Genomic DNA, 15,979 nt, shown 5'->3' on the forward strand with positions numbered 1-15,979 from the left:
GTGCGAGTTATAAGTGAGCATGCTCTCATGCTCCCAGACTCTCGCCTCAATGCGAGTTATAAGTGAGCATGCTCTCACGCTCAACGACCGACAGGTCGGGTCCCAGACTCTCGCCCTAGTGCGAGTTATAAGTGAGAATGCACTCACGCCTCCAGACTCTCGCCTCAGTGTGAGTTATAAGTGAGCATGCTCTCACGCCAATGACCGACAGGTCGGGTCCCAGACTCTTGCCCAGTGCGAGTTATAAGTGAGCATGCTCTCACGTCCAACGACCGACAGGTCGAGTCCCAGACTCTCGCCCCAGTGCGAGTTATAAGTGAGCATACTCTCACGCCCAACGACCTTCCAGGTCGGTGCTCATCGCTCACCCGCAGCTCTACCTGGCACTCATCCCACTCACTTCACTCGCCGCTCTACCCGACACTCATCACACTTACTGTTCACCTGTCGCTATGCCCGACACTCATCATTTGCATTTCGCTCACCGCTGTTGCTCGGTCAGCACTTACTGTTCACCTGCCGCCCTGCCTGACACTCTCAGTTCGCGTTTTCGCTCACCGTTGTTGCTCGATCGACACTTACTGTTCACTTGCCGCCCTGCCCGGCACTCTCAATTCGCGTTTTCGCTCATTGATGTTGCTTGGTCGTTTGCTCGAACACTCATTGGTACCACTCGGCTACTCGCTTTATGCCGATCAGCTTATCGCTTAAAGGCTTTCTCGGTTGTGCACTCGACACCGCTCACCCATTCTTATTTTGCTCGGTAGGCATTCTCTCTATTTCCGGAGCGACATTTTTCGATTGCCCTGTCACGATTTATTATCGCTCAGTCACGATCATGACTTTGCTCGTTCATCATTCTCTTTATTGCCAGGTCGTGATTTACTGTCGCTCGGTCGACACTCGCTCGGTCACGATCATGGCTTTGCTAGTCCATAATTCTCTTTATTGCCAGGTCGTGAGTTACTGTCGCTTGATCGGTATTTTCTCGGTCGCGCGCTTGACATCGCTCGCCCATCGTCTTCCGACCCACTCGGTAGTCATCCTATCACACGGGTATCGTTCAGATGTTCGATCTAATTCTGGGTCGATTGCCATTCTATTCGACACTCATAGCCTGATTGACATTTATAGTTTGCGAGTCACTCGTCGTTTTGTCCTACCTTGGTCGTCCGCGTCTCGGTCGTCGTTCTGTCTTACACTCGTTACTTGTGTCTCACTCGTCGCTTTGTCCCACATTCATCGCTCGGTCGGCACTCATTTTTTACTTCTCGCTCAGTAATCGCCCGATCACATGGGAGGAAGCTGGGTGGACGAGTTGCCCGGCGTGCTATGGGTCATTCGCACAACCCCAAAAGAGGGAACGGGGGTAACACCATTCCACTTGGTATATGGGGGCGAGGCGGTCGTCCCAGTCGAGATAGGAGTCGAATCCGATCGGATCCAGAACTACGATGGGGCTAACGCCGAGCGGAAACAGCTGGAGTTGGACCTAGTCGACGAAGCACGAGCTAAAGCAGTCGTCCGACTGATAGCGTACCGGCAAAGAATGAAGCAGAATTACAACAGGCGTGTAATTCCCAGAGCATTCCAGGTCAGCGACCTAGTATGAAAGAAGGTGAAGCCAGTCGGCGATGTGAGTAAGATGGCAGCTCCCTGGGCGGGGCCCTTCAGAGTCGTTGAGAAGCTCCGATCGGGTGCATAATATCTGGAAGATGAGGACGGACGACGGCTAGAACGACAGTGGAGCGCAAACCATCTCCAGCCATACCGAGCAGGGTAAAAGGTGCGCCGGTGTAATTTATCTCCTGTATGCCTTGTTCGTCTGTATCCTTTGCCTGCAGGAGTAAAAATTGAAAAATACAAAGGATATGAGCATTCGTTGCCGAACGGCAAAATTCCCTGAAGATCGTCAAGCGGCGACATTAAACTCTAGAGTCGGACCGGCGACCCCCGGCTTGAAGACCGTCGAACGGCGACGTTAAATTCTAGAGTCGGACCGACGACTATAAACCTCGCGACTTGAAGACTTTCGAGCGGCGACGTTAAACTCTAGAGTCGGACCGACGACTATAAACCCCCCGGCTTGAAGACCGTCGAGAGGCGACATTAAACTCTAGAGTCGGAACGGCGACTATAAACCCCCCGGCTTGAAGACCGTCGAGCGGCGACGTTAAACTCTAGAGTCGAACCGACGACTATAAACCCCCCGGCTTGAAGACCGTCGAGCGGCGACGTTAAACTCTAGAGTCGAACCGACGACTATAAACCCCCCCCGGCTTGAAGACCGTCGAGCGGCGACGTTAAACTGCGACGTTAAACTCTAGAGTCGAACCGACGACTATAAATCCCCCGGTCGGAAGACCGTCGAGCGGCGACGTTAAACTCTAGAGTCAAACCGGCAACTATAAACCCCCCGTACGGGATAGCGTCGCACAGATAGACTGAGGCCCAGCATCTAGGGCCGATGATCAACTGGCCTTGATCCTAAGGACAAGAATAAAACAATGGCGTGCGCCTACTAGCGCCGACCAGCGAAAAGCTAACGAAATGAAAGGTCGTTCGACTGAGCGGCGCAGTTGAGAAAAACACTTCAACGAAAAACTAACAGAAGTTCTATGCGGAATGAAGGTCGTTCAACCGAGACGTGCAGTTACAAGAAACACTTCATTCAAGATAATTCATTCAAGATAACAGAGCAAAAATTGGCATTCCAAAATTACAGTTATAAGTTAGCCGATCGGGAGGATTGCAGAAAACACTTTATTCTAGATAATTGAAAACATGCTTCGGAATGGTGGTGAGAAGTGCCGCATGCTCCGTAGCAAGGATGACCACGGACTCGGGGAGCTGACCCTTGGACTTCAGATAGTCCCCCGTGGCGGTGATGGCCAGCTCGAAGGCAATAACCATCCGGTCGTAGACCTTTTCAGCAAATTCCTTCGAACGGATGTACTTCTGCCTCAAGGTGGCGACACGGCCTGGCTCCGCCTCCTGGTACTCCTTGAAGGCGGCGCGGGAAGCGTTGAGAGCTTCTTGCAGGGCCTTCAAATCATCCCTGAGAGCCGCCGCCTCGACCGAACGACCCTTCTTCTCGTGGTCCAGTAGATCCGCCAACTCTTTGACCCGCTGTTCCAGGGCGCGGGCCTCCACGTTCTTCGCTTCCAGGTCGGCGATAGCAGTATTTTTTCGAGTGGTGGCGAGTTCTATCTTCCGGTCAAAGGTCTTGACCTGCTTCTCGTATTGGGCCAGCATGTAGGCCTGGTCGGCCGTCTTCTTCCGCTCGGCCTCCAGCAAGTCTTTGGTCTTTGCGAGCTCCTTCTACAGCTCGGCATATGAAGGGCCTTGAGAAGAAGACGGGCCGCTCGGACTCTTCAGCCTCTTCGGCTCCTCCTCCACCATAGCCAAACGGTTGGCGACAACGATCTCTTCAACCCATCTCTGATGTACGCAGGGGTGTTAAAATGACGACCGAGAAGACTACATAAAAGAACAAGAGTGAAGCTTACCCCTGTGGCCTGCTGCATGTGGCTGTCAGCCAGTTTGCCGACCGGCATCACAACGACACGGGCCCCAGCGTCCGCCCACATCTCAGCAAGGGGCCCCTTGATAGTGATCATGTGTTCAGGAGCCCTCGGCTGATCTGACTCTGCCATAAACGCCTCAGTAGGGAGGTGCAGGGGGCCCTAATAGTGCGGCGCCGACCCGGAGTCGTGTAAGCGGACGCTGAGGGATCGGAGGCCGGGCTGGACATTGTGGACAGAATACCCGAGCGGCGGACTCGGCGGGGTGCAGGAGGAAGAGAGCAGACCGGCACCGCTTCGAGGGGGTTCGCAGGCGGATCCAGTTGAGACGGGGTCCGGTCGGAGGAGAGTGCCTCGACCGATGGCCCTTTGTCGCGAGGAGATGCAGTGTCCATCCGCTCGGACGCTTGCATTGTGGAGGTGGTCGAACGGAGAGGCATCTCAACACGCCGTCTTTTCCTGTCGAGCGGGAGCTCGTCCTCCGGATCGAAGTCTTCCTCCCGAACGGTTGGTTCCTTGCTAGAAGTTGCACCGCCAGCCGCATCCACAGGTGAAGCCTGAGCGGCCGACTCCCATGCATTTATCTCGCTCTCACTCTCGTGAGAGCCGACCGGAGCAATGCCCAACTGCTCCATTTCCTTGGCCGCTGCCGCCTCGAGCGCAGCCGCTTTTCTCTTCAAGATCCCGAGTAGCACAGACTCCATTATGACGTTCGCTACAAGGAAAAGAGAAGAAAATCAGTTAGAACTCAAGGCAAATGCACAAGTAAAGTTCTTACCGAAGTTGCTCGGGAGGGGGGTTCGGCTCGGACTCAAACCGAATATATACATCACTCCTTCAGGTAGGAGCTTGTTGATATCGAGCTTCAGACCGGCTAGCATATTCGCTGTTTGAAGGTAGTCCGGTCAGGTTTTATACTTCTTCAGCTCGGGAGAAGTGGGCGGTCCGACCTGCCATTTAGTACGGAAAGGGAGCCGCCCGGGAATACGAAGAAAGAAGAAGTTCTCTTTCCAATGTTTGTTGGAAGAGGGCAGTTTATCAAAAAAGACTAAGTCGGGCCGAGCTTGAAACAGATAAGTGCCCGACTCGGACTGCTTGGGATAGTAGAAATAATAGAAGACTTCCGGACGGAGGGGAATATTGTGTATCTTAAATAATACCACAACTCCGCACAGAAGGCGAAAAGTGTTGGGAACCAACTGGGCGAGCGGAATGCCAAAGAAATTGCAAACTTCGGCGATGAAGGGATGAAAAGGAAACTGCAGACCGGCTGTAAATTGTTCGCGGAAAAAACAGATAGTGTCGCGCGGAGGGTTGTGTGGCCGAGCGGAAGGCGAAGGTAAAATCAATTCGAAATCGGAAGGGATGTCAAAAGCATTAATCAGGCTCTCGGCATCACGTCGATCGAACCGCGACTCCATGGTAGTATACCATGGGCCGAGAGCAAGGTCCGCGGGCTGGGAAGAGCTAGCCATCGCCGGAACAGTGGAGGAGGCAGGAATCGGGAGAAAATACAAAGGCTTGAGGGAGATGAACGGAACAGTAACCAAAAGACGAGAACGAGGCAAAGAACACAAAGAAAACACAGAACCGAAGAGAGAAAGGCAAAGAACCTTACAGAAAAGATGAGGATCGAAAGAACAGGGCAAAGGGTCGCCAGAGTGCCGAAGGACGAGGTCACTGGAGCAAGGAGCGCAGGGAAAGCTGCTGAGCACGCGAAGGCGAAAATGCGGCGGAAGAAGGCAATGAGAGCTTTATAAGGATGGGCTCGACCTGCCCGAGTCGTCGGATGCAGGTCACATAACCCGAGGCCCGCATCCAACCGTCCATTTCAAACCGGTGAACGCCGCATCGGGCGTAAGGCGGCGGCCGTCCGATGATGTCAACAGTGCCACGTGGCACTCGGTCAGAGGAAGGCATTTAATGAGCCCCATCACGAGGCAGAACCCGCATGCTCAACCATAATGGCGGAGATTTGCACGCATTCCGAGAAGATCCCGCGGACATCATCATAGGCCAGTTGGGCAGCCCTCGGCAATTAGTCGACCGGCGCTATTCGACCCCATAATGGTCGAGCAGAGGTACACTTTCGGAGGTGCCAGGATGGCTGTCGCTCGGCCAAACTCATAGTCCAGACAGTCGGACTTAGCGCCTCCTTCGACTAGACTTGAGGGGAAGGCATGTGATCCGGTGGTAAGGAAGGGGGACCCTCGTTGGCGGGAGGTCAACGACACGTGGAAGTCAATGGTCAAGAGGGTCAACCCCAAGGTCGTGCCGGGCGGACAGAGGTCACGCCGAGCGGACTGGCGAGACGACCGAGCATCCGGCCGGGAGGTTCCCAGGTCGGACGAAAGACAGCCCGACCAGGGGTCGGGTTTCCGATGCTCAAGGTAAAAGAGTCTCTGAGCCGAGCGAACAGGCCGCTCAGACGAGTCACTGGATAATAAGGCGCAATCCCATCCGAGCACATGAGCAAGGCTTCCCCGCCCGGGCAAGGCCTCCCCAGGGTCCTATATAAGGACCCCCAGACTTCGACGGAGGTAGGCGATTCTCATCACTGTAGCCACAATAGTGTTGCCTTGCTCTTCTTCTTCCTCACTGCTTGACTTGAGCGTCGGAGGGTCGTCGCCGGAAAACCCCTCCCGGCTCGGCTTCTTTGCAAGTTCGCCGGAGATCTACATCACCAGTCGAAGATAGCGAAGAGTGTCACGTCCCCAGTGTCCATCGACTCAGCGCTCGTACAGGATCATATATATATATATATATATATATATATATATATATATATATATATATTCAAATATTAATTTAATCAAATATATTAAAAACCATAAATTAATTTTTCGGACACATTTGTATTTTAAAAATTACTGCTCTCGATATATTTGATATATTTGATCAAATTGATGTATTATAATATTTTTATAATCAGGAGAACTAGACGAATACATAAAAATTGATTTCATGTCATTTTGAAAATCTCTTGATCCATCAATTAATTTTGATCGAAATCTATTAATAAATTTTTTGAAACACATAGAGAGAAATCAATTTGACTGATAATAAAATCAGTCATTGATTTTTGTCAGTTGAATTGATTTGAGGAAGTGGGTACTTAATTTTATAATTTTGAAACGTGATTTGATATTAGTCGCTATTGAATTAGCGAACAAATGACTAGCTTAATTAATCGTCATCAGGTCTAACGTAGTCAATTGCATGATCCAAACTCCACCACCAGATGAACAACTAATATTTACGATGCAAATTAATATAAAAAATATTTGTTTAGTTAAACTTAAACAGATGATAAGGATTTGCAGAGTGCATCCGATTAAACTTGTCGCCAGAACAAATTAAGCAAGGTCCAATCCACCTCACGCCATTTCGCAGTCGGCGCTTTTCGCCGCAAAGTACTCCAACTCGTGTACCGACTTATCGTAGGTCTCGCCGTCCGCCCACACCGCGTACGCGTCCTCCCCGTGGATGGCGTCGTCGCCCACCAGCATCTTCTCCTCGGTCAGCCGCAGCGGCACCAACAGCCTGATCAGCAGGCAGATGACGCTGGTGACCACCACGTTGACGGCTAGGACAAAGGCGATGCCGGCGAGCTGCATGCCGACCTGGCGGAACCCGGCGGAGGCACGGCCGTCCTTGATGGCGTACGCGAGGCTGACGTACCTGGGGTCGTCTCCGAAGAAGAGGCGGTTGAGGCGCGGCTCGGACAGCACGCCGGTGAGGATGCCGCCGAGGCTTCCGGCGACTCCGTGGGTGTGGAAGACGGCGAGGGTGTCGTCGATCGTTCTGAGGAAGGGGGTGCGCTTGTGGAGGATCATCATGGTGAACCATGGGATGCTACCGGAGAGCAGACCCATTAGGATGGCCGCCCAAGGTTGAACCAGTCCTATTCACCAATTCACTCACGATTAAGTGACTAATAAGAGAAATGTGTGCTTGAAAACAGAGAAGGATGTGACAGTTACCGGCGGCAGGGGTGATGCAGACGAGCCCGGTGATCATGCCTTGGACAGCGCCGATGACGGAGGGCTTGGTGAACACGAACATGTCGAGGCAGAGCCACATGAGCAGACTGGTCGCCGTGCAGAGATGCGTGTTCAAAATGGCGATCGAGGCGTCGATGTTGGCCGAGTACGGCGCGCCGCCGTTGAACCCTGTCCAACCCATCCAAAGCAATCCGGCGCCGGCGAGGGTCAACAAAATGTTATTGGGCGGAAACCTCTCCTTGTCCTTGCCAATTCTCGGCCCGACCTAAATGCATTCATCGATCAATCAAATAACTAACTAATCAATTATATGAAATCATGAATTCAGATATGTACCCAGTAGGCGGCGGTGAGTCCTGCTACGCCGGACGAGAGGTGGATGACGTAACCGCCGGCGAAATCCATGACGCCGGCCTTGAAGAGGAAGCCATTTGGGCTCCAAAGACTGAAAGCGCCGACGGTGTAGGAGAAGGTGAGCCAGAGTGGCACGAAGAGCATCCATGCCTTAAAATTCATCCGGCCGAGCAACGAGCCGGCGATCAGGATGGGGGTGATGGCCGCAAACACGAACTGGAAGAAGACGAGCGTGGCGGCCGGGTACATCCCAGCAAAACCCGGAGCTAGGAGCTGTGCCTGATCCAGCGCAACCGCGCTGGGGCGGCCCCAGAAGGGCAACATCTCCTCCCCGAAGGCCATGCTGAAGCCCCACAGGCACCAACACACGAGCACCGCCGAAAAGGCATAGAGCGCCATGAAGGCCGAGTTCACCGCCCACTTCTTCTTCACGATGCTACCGTAGAGGATCACCAACCCCGGCACCGACTGCAACCCCACCATCGCCGCCGCCGTCAGCTGCCATGAGTTGTCCCCTTTGTTCAGCCACTCCGGCGAAGCCTCGCTAATCGTCAAACTCGACGGCAAAGACATGATCAACTCGTCCAAAACCTCGCTATGTGTTCTTTTCTTCTGATGGATTCGATTTCTCTTGCGGAGGATGAATTTAAATAGAAACGGCTTGCTCTGATGCGGTAAAGCCAGTGCATCGTTCGTTGGAACGAAGGGTTGAAGTTTTAGGGGAAGGAGGTTCAGGGGTTCAAAAATAGAAAATTGAATATTTTAATAGAATATTGGAAGCGAATTCTGACCCCCCAAAAAAAAAAAAAAACACAGAATCATGCTCTGGATTTTCTAACAAAGTTTAATTAAAATGTCTAATAAGATGTGATAATGTTAAATAGAATGTGTTAATTGAATTTGTTGTAAATGGATTTTTAAATGTAGTGGATTAGATTCTATTAATATGATAAATTGTAGAAATGAATTGGTTCTGATCAGTTTTTTTATTTAGGGATGAATTTGACAATAAAAATAATTCGCCGCCAAACTTACTGTGAATTGAAAAATTTATGACGATTTATTTTTCGTCCCAAATTTCGTTCTAGAATCTGGAACGAATCTATAGATTCGTCTTAGAATCTAGGACGAAATTGATTCGTCGCAAATTTATAGATTTACCGAAAATTTCCATCGCCAAATTTGGGGATGAATTATATTTCTGTTGTCAAATTTGTCACTAATTTTGTGACGAATATTATTTTTGTTGTAAAATTGACGACGAATTTGACAACGAAAATATAATTCATCCCAAAATTTGGCAACGAATTTGAATTCTTTTGTCGCAAAATTTGGCAACGACAGAAATATTTCATCCTAAAAATTTTTGCAACGAAAAAATTATCTAGATTCATCCAAGAACCAATTTCATGTCAACCCCGGATTGTTTGGTTCATTAACCAATTTTACCTAAAATCGACTTTGATAAAAAAAAATCTAAAAAATTAATAACCTGATTTATTCAAAGTTTCAACTTCGGCACAAAGTAATCGATTCAACTAATAAAAAAAAAATCAATCACAAAAATAGGACCTACGTGGTCAGTAAAAGCCCATAAAGGCAACTAAAATATAAATCATCCCAAAATTTGACAACAAATTTGAATTCTTTTGTCGTATAATTTGGCAATGACAAAAATATTTCATCCTAAAAATTTTTGCAACGAAAATATTACCTATGATGTGGATACGGCTTAAGGCAGAAGAGTAATTAAAGGAAATAGGAGTGGCAAGATGGTCTTTTCACTGTATAAGGTTTTAAGAAGTAAGTGGGAGCACTGTAGAGGGGGGGCTTCGCTCATGTTTTGGCCGCCGCCAACAGGAGGAAGAAGAAAACCTTCTTCCTCCCTCCCAGGCTCCTCGTCGGTGCGACGGCGGCCGCTGACCTCCACTTCCGTTCCTCTCCCTCTCCTCCTGGCCGTCGTCGCCACACGATCTGCCCCTCTTCTCTTTCCCTCTCCTCTCGCCGACATTTGCCTCCAGCCGCTGCCTATGCCGAGCACACCGACGCCACCTTTGCGAGGATGTCGACCACAACTCTCTTCTTCTTCTTCCTCCTCGCGACACCGTAGCCGAAGAGATTAGTCATTGCTCTCCTTCTTCCCCTCTCGCCGGCAACTCCCGTGGCTCTTCATGCCAGCAACCCTCCAACGCTCCATTTCTCCTCGGTGTTGGGAGAGGCAGCTGCCACCCCTAGCCCTTGCGCAGCAACCACCTCGAGCGGCAGCCAGTGGCGGTCGTCGGCCGACCGCACAACCTCCCTTCGCCCGCTGATGGCCCTAGCGTCGCCTCCATGCTACCCCCCTCTCCCTCGGTCGTCGGTGGCCAAACGCAGCCTCCTCAATGCTGATTCGGCGGGTCTCCTAGCACCGAGATGGCCACCATTATCGTTGTCACTGATTTGGTTATGTTCCGTTCCCGTTGTGGTCCGACCTTCGTGTCGTTACCTTGTTCCAACTTTATGTGTTGTTGTATGTCAGCGTGCGACCTATTGTTATCCCGGGCTTGCGTGCCGATCTCGTGTCCAGGCCTGCGTGTCTATTGCCGATCTCGTCTCTTGGCCTGCATGCCGATCTTGTGTCCCCGCCTGCGTGCCGATCTCGCTTCCCAGTCTGCGTATCGTCTTCCGGATCCAGTCCGCATTCGACTCTGTGCCGTCAGACCTAGCTCCACATCCGGCTCCGAGTCACATGCTCTTCCGAGTCGCGACAACTCAGGCAGCGTCCCATCCGAGGGCGCCCCCTGGGCCAGGGTACGTTATTCGTTCATATTCCATACTCATTTTCATTGTATTATTAGCCTGTTACTTATATGTCCGTTGGATCCGCCTCGAGTCTCGGGGTATCAGGGACCGGGGGGACCCGGTCACTGGCTGCAGGTAGCGTTGACTAGAAGACTTGGTCAACACAGAAGCCATCTCAGCACACCCCCCTCTGAGACATCGCGACTCGGTCAACATTCTCACCACCTCACCCGGCGGTCCATCCGACTCAGCTTCCGGACGGGATCACACACCTCACCCGGCGGTGCATCCTTCACCAAGAGGCTCTGCATCCTCTTACTGCTACAGGCTCTGCACCCTTCACCATGGGGTTTTGCATTCTTTTACTGATATAGGCACTTCACTCTATTATTACTATATGCTCTGTATGCTCCACCTGTTTTGCGTGCTTTTTTACATCTACAGGCTTTGCTCCCTTCACCCGCGATGCTCTGCTTCCTTCTATTACTACGGACTCTACTCCCTTATATGGCTATGGGCTTCACTCCCTTTGACGGTCGGGGCTCAGATTATTCTTCTCCCTGACTCCGCAGATATTTGGGAGTCATGGGATCGACACCATTTCTCTTACTAACTATACGGGCATTTGGGATTCGAGCGAGCCGGTTGACATCACTTCGCCATCAGGTATGATAAAGGCTTTGTCCTCTCATATTACTATGGGCTCCGCTTCTATAGATTTCAAGGCTTATCCTCCCCCGGTCGGGTTCGAGTTATTGCCACTGGTCTCGGACAAGAGTATCACCACCGATCTCGGATCGGACTATCGCTAACGATCTCTCGGTCGAGCTTCCAGACTAATATAATTCCTGTTCAGGTCTCCAGATCAATTCTTGGTCCGACCTCCAGAACATTTCCTGGTCAGGCCTCCAGAGCATTTCCTGGTCAGGCCTCCAGAACATTTCCTGGTCAGGCTTCCAGAACATTTCCTGGTAAGGCCTCCAGAACATTTCCTGGTAAGGCCTCCAGAACATTTCTTAGTCAGGCCTCCAGAACACCTCCCGGTTGGGATTCCAGAGTCTCGCCCCAGCGCGAGTTATAAGTGAGCATGCTCTCACGCTTCCAGACTCTCACCTCAGTGCGAGTTATAAGTGAGCATGCTCTCACGCCCAACGACCGGCAGGTCGGGTCCCAGACGCTTGCCCCAGTGCGAGTTATAAGTGAGCATGCTCTCACGCCCAATGACCGGCAGGTTGGGTCCCAGACTCTCACCCCGATGCGAGTTATAAGTGAGCATGCTCTCACGCCTCCAAACTCTCGCCTCAGTGCGAGTTATAAGTGAGCATACTCTCACGCCCAACAATCGGCAAGTCGGGTCCCAGACTCTCGCCTCAGTGCGAGTTATAAGTGAGCATGCTCGCTCACCCAACGACCGACAGGTCGGGTCCTAGACTCTCGCTCCAATGTGAGTTAGAAGTGAGCATGCTCTCACACCTCCAGACTCTCGCGTCAATGCGAGTTATAAGTGAGCATGCTCTCACGTCCAACGACCGACAGGTCAGGTCCCAGACTCTCGCCCCAGTGCGAGTTATAAGTGAGCATGCTCTCACGCCCAACGACTGGCAGGTCGGGTCCCAGACTCTTGCCCCAGTGCGAGTTATAAGTGAGCATGCTCTCACGCCTAATGACCTTTCGGTCGGTGCTCACCGCTCGCTCGTAGGTCTACATGACACTCATCACACTCGCTTCACTCGCCGCCCTACCCGACACTCTCAGTTCGCGTTTTCGCTCACCGTTGTTGCTCGATCGACACTTACTGTTCACTTGTCGCTTTGCCCGGCACTCTCAGCTCACGTTTTTGCTCACCGTTGTTGCTCGGTCGGCACTTACTGCTCACTTTTCGCTCAACCCGACACTCATCATTTGCATTTCGCTCGCCGCGGTTGCTCGTTGCTACTCGGTCGATACCCACTTTCCCCCTTGCTTGGCATTCGCATAACTGCCTGATTGTTCTACTCCCGTTTGTGCTCCATTCACAGGCTCTACTAGCGTTTGTGCCTGATCCGCAGGCTTTGCTCTCGGTCGCTTTGTCTCTCGGGATCCACGCCCGACTTGGCTCATAAGCCTTCGCTCCCATTCACACTCGATCCACGCGCTCTTCTCCCATTCTCATTTGGTCTCAGGCTCCGTGTCTATCCAGCGTAGGCTTCGCACCCACTTGACATTCTTTCGATCACACTGTTGGAGTGTATACTAAAAGCATAGCTTTTGTAAACATTTTTTTTTGAAATAAAAGAATCACATTGGTCAATATCTACATTTATTTGTTAAATGTAATTGTTCAATTAATTTATATAAGTAGATAACATGGAGTATGGTGTCACACTCAGAATATCATGTTGTCGGTTCTTTATAAATTATAAACAGTTGCTCATGACTAAGATGGAAAGGAACAAACCATCGGAATAGTCGTAGTGTAATTAGGTATTAGTTTATCTTGATTAATAAATTACACTGGTACACTCTAAGTGTATTGAGTATGACCATTTTAGGTAAGTTTTTTTTGTACTGACTTAATAAAAGAACTAGACCTTAGTTATTATGGAAGTGTGTGCTCTTAATCTTAATATAATAACAAGCACATATATTTAATATTTATTTCTTTAACTTATCAAAGAGTGAGGTTTAGCTCGATAAATCAATATGCCCGATAAGTTGAGAAATGATATTACTTATAGTGTGTGTTGTTAATTATAGAAGGAATCTGTGTCTTAGTTATCTAGGTTGAGAATGTCCCCAAGAGGAGCTCATAAGGATTGTCATGTTAAACCCTGCAGGTGGACTTAGTCCGACATGACAATGAAGTTGAGTGGTACTACTCTTGGAGCTAGATATTAATTAAGTGAGTTGTCAGTAACTTACTTAATTAGTGGACATTCGTTATCTTAAACACAGGGAGACTAACACACTCATGATAAGAAGGAGCCCATAATGTAATTTGGGATTGGTGCGGTAGTGTGATAATAACTCTCTAGTGGAATGAGTTATTATCGATGAACTTGAGTTGTGTGTTCGGGGCGAACACGGGATACTCAAGCTCATCGGAAGGCCAAAATCAATTTCTCCTCTAGGTCCCTGTCGTAGCCTCATTATAGTCTCAAGTCCATCCAAATATAAGTCCATCTTGGTGTCCAAGAAGGGGGTCAGTCCAATGCTTGGTGACCAAGCAAGGGTGGGCCACATCCTCTACTATAGGGGCCGACCCTTTGCTTGGTGCCCAAGCATGTAGGGGTTGGCCACAATAATTCAAACAAGGAGGGGTGTTTTGAATTTTTAAAAATCTTCTCTTTGTAGAAAACTACAAGTTTTAAAAGAGAGATTTTAAATTTAAAAACTTTCTTTATTTGAATTAGGCCACATATTTTAAAAGAAAGTTTAAAAGTTTTAAAACTTTTCCTTTTTAACCATCCTCATGGTTTAGGAAAAAAAGGAAGAGAAGTTTTAAAATTTAAATTTTCTATCACCATGTTAAAAAAGGAAATTTTATAAGAGAGTTTTAAATTTTAAAACATGTTTTTATTTTTAAAACTTTCCTTTTTTAACTCCTACTTTAGGAAAGAAAGCTTGTAAAATTTTATAAGAGTTTTTCTTCTTGTAAAATTTTATAAAAAAAAATATTTCCTTATCCTTGATGAGGTGGCCGGCCACCTTGCTTGGAGCCCAAGCAAGGGGCCGGCCAATCGTAATCCAAATTAATTTGGTGGTTGATTCAATCAAGAGGAAAGAAAAGGAAAATAAAAAGGGAAAAGGAAAAACTAGAGGAAGATTTTAATTTTTGTAAAAATTCTTCCCTTATTTGCCTTGGGCAAGTATTATAAAAGAAGGGATGAAGAGACTTCATGAGACACAACAATTCTTATTCTCTTGGAGGAGTCTCTCTTGGTGTGGTCGGCCCTCTCTCTTCTCCCTTTCCCTTTGCTCTCTTCTCCTTTGGTGGTGGTGATGGCCGGATTTTAGAGGAAGAGGAAGAAAGTTTTTGGGTGATGTTCATCTTGGAGGATCGTCGCCCACACAATGTCTAAGGTGAGGCGAGGAATACGGCAGAAGATCTCGAGATCATTAGTTTACAAAGAGAAGGTATAATTAGCAATTATTTTCCGCATCATGCTAGTTATTTCTTTTTGTAAGAATTCCAAACACAAGAGGCATTAGATCTAGTATTTCGAATTAGTTTTTCGAATTTGTGTTTTCTTTGTTTTCGAATTTGTGATTCGATTGTTCTTTTTGGTTAACCTAGAGTTATTTAAGGAAATTAAATATTAGCTTTCCTTAAAAGGCTTTGTCTAAGCGGTGGTGGTTGCTCCCATATCCAAGAAGGCCATGTGCCTCGCCATGCAGTCCTGCAGGAAGCCAATTTTAGAAATTAATATTTAATGGAATTAATAACATTGGTGGATTTGAATCAATAGTGTTAAGTTTCGCTTGCGATTCAAATCTAAACTATTAAGAACAGATAAGTTAAATTTGGAATCAATGTTGTTAAGTTCCGTCTGCGATTCCTAATTTAACTTCTAAAGAACACAATAGGTTATTTAAGGAAAGATTCGACACTTGTACAAAATTTTTGTACAGTGGAACCGGTACGGTTTTCCTAGGACTAACTAACACACACGACCAACCTTTTCTTAGTCGACCCATCAGTATCGCTTGGCCACCTGCTCGGGCATTTAATTTGCACCACTCGACATTCTCGATCGCCCGGTCAAGATTTACTATCGCTCGGTCGACACTTTTTCAATCGCGCGCTCATCCATCCGTCTACTCACTCAGCATTATCTCGGTAGCATGTTCTGCAACTTCTTGATTGTCCGATCATGATTTATTGTTCGGTAGACATTTTCTCGGTCGCCCTCACGGCTCTTGTCACGCCCCGGAAAAGTCCCTGTCCGAAGAAATTTCGACAACACCTCCCCTGTACGGGTCACAATATGAAAATTCTACAATGCCCTCAGGGCCACATATACATCGGCCAACACGGCCGGAACAATAACAATAATAAAACATAACACACATCCAAACATCCACGCAGTTTAATAGTGAACAACTAAAGCAATGATAAGAAGACTCAAAAACAACTCTACTCAACTGCACTCATAAAGCTCAAAATATATTTCCTACTTCACTACACCCATAAAGCACAAGTCCGACGGAGTAAATCCACTTACCTCTTCTGCCGTCTAAGTAGGCATGTAGTAAAACAAATCCAAATAAAACTCATAGACAATATCCATAAACTATCTAATACAAGTCCAGATGTCAAAAGCAGAATAAGTCTAA

At 48.7% G+C, this 15,979-nt stretch overlaps 1 protein-coding gene across 1 annotated transcript; it reads right to left on the bottom strand.

Moving 5' to 3' along the window:
- Window positions 1-6,852: 6,852 nt before the first annotated feature.
- LOC121998357 (ammonium transporter 2 member 5-like) lies at window positions 6,853-8,604 on the bottom strand. The gene is made up of 3 exons (XM_042553299.1): window positions 7,865-8,604; window positions 7,508-7,793; window positions 6,853-7,428 (listed from the first exon to the last, which is right to left on the bottom strand). The coding sequence occupies exons 1-3, from the start codon at window positions 8,453-8,455 to the stop codon at window positions 6,902-6,904; spliced, it is 1,404 nt and encodes a 467-aa protein (XP_042409233.1). The 5' UTR covers window positions 8,456-8,604; the 3' UTR covers window positions 6,853-6,901.
- Between the last annotated feature and the right edge of the window lie 7,375 nt (window positions 8,605-15,979).

Source organism: Zingiber officinale, chromosome 1B (genome assembly GCF_018446385.1).
Source record: "Zingiber officinale cultivar Zhangliang chromosome 1B, Zo_v1.1, whole genome shotgun sequence".
NCBI classification, from domain to species: domain Eukaryota; kingdom Viridiplantae; phylum Streptophyta; class Magnoliopsida; order Zingiberales; family Zingiberaceae; genus Zingiber; species Zingiber officinale.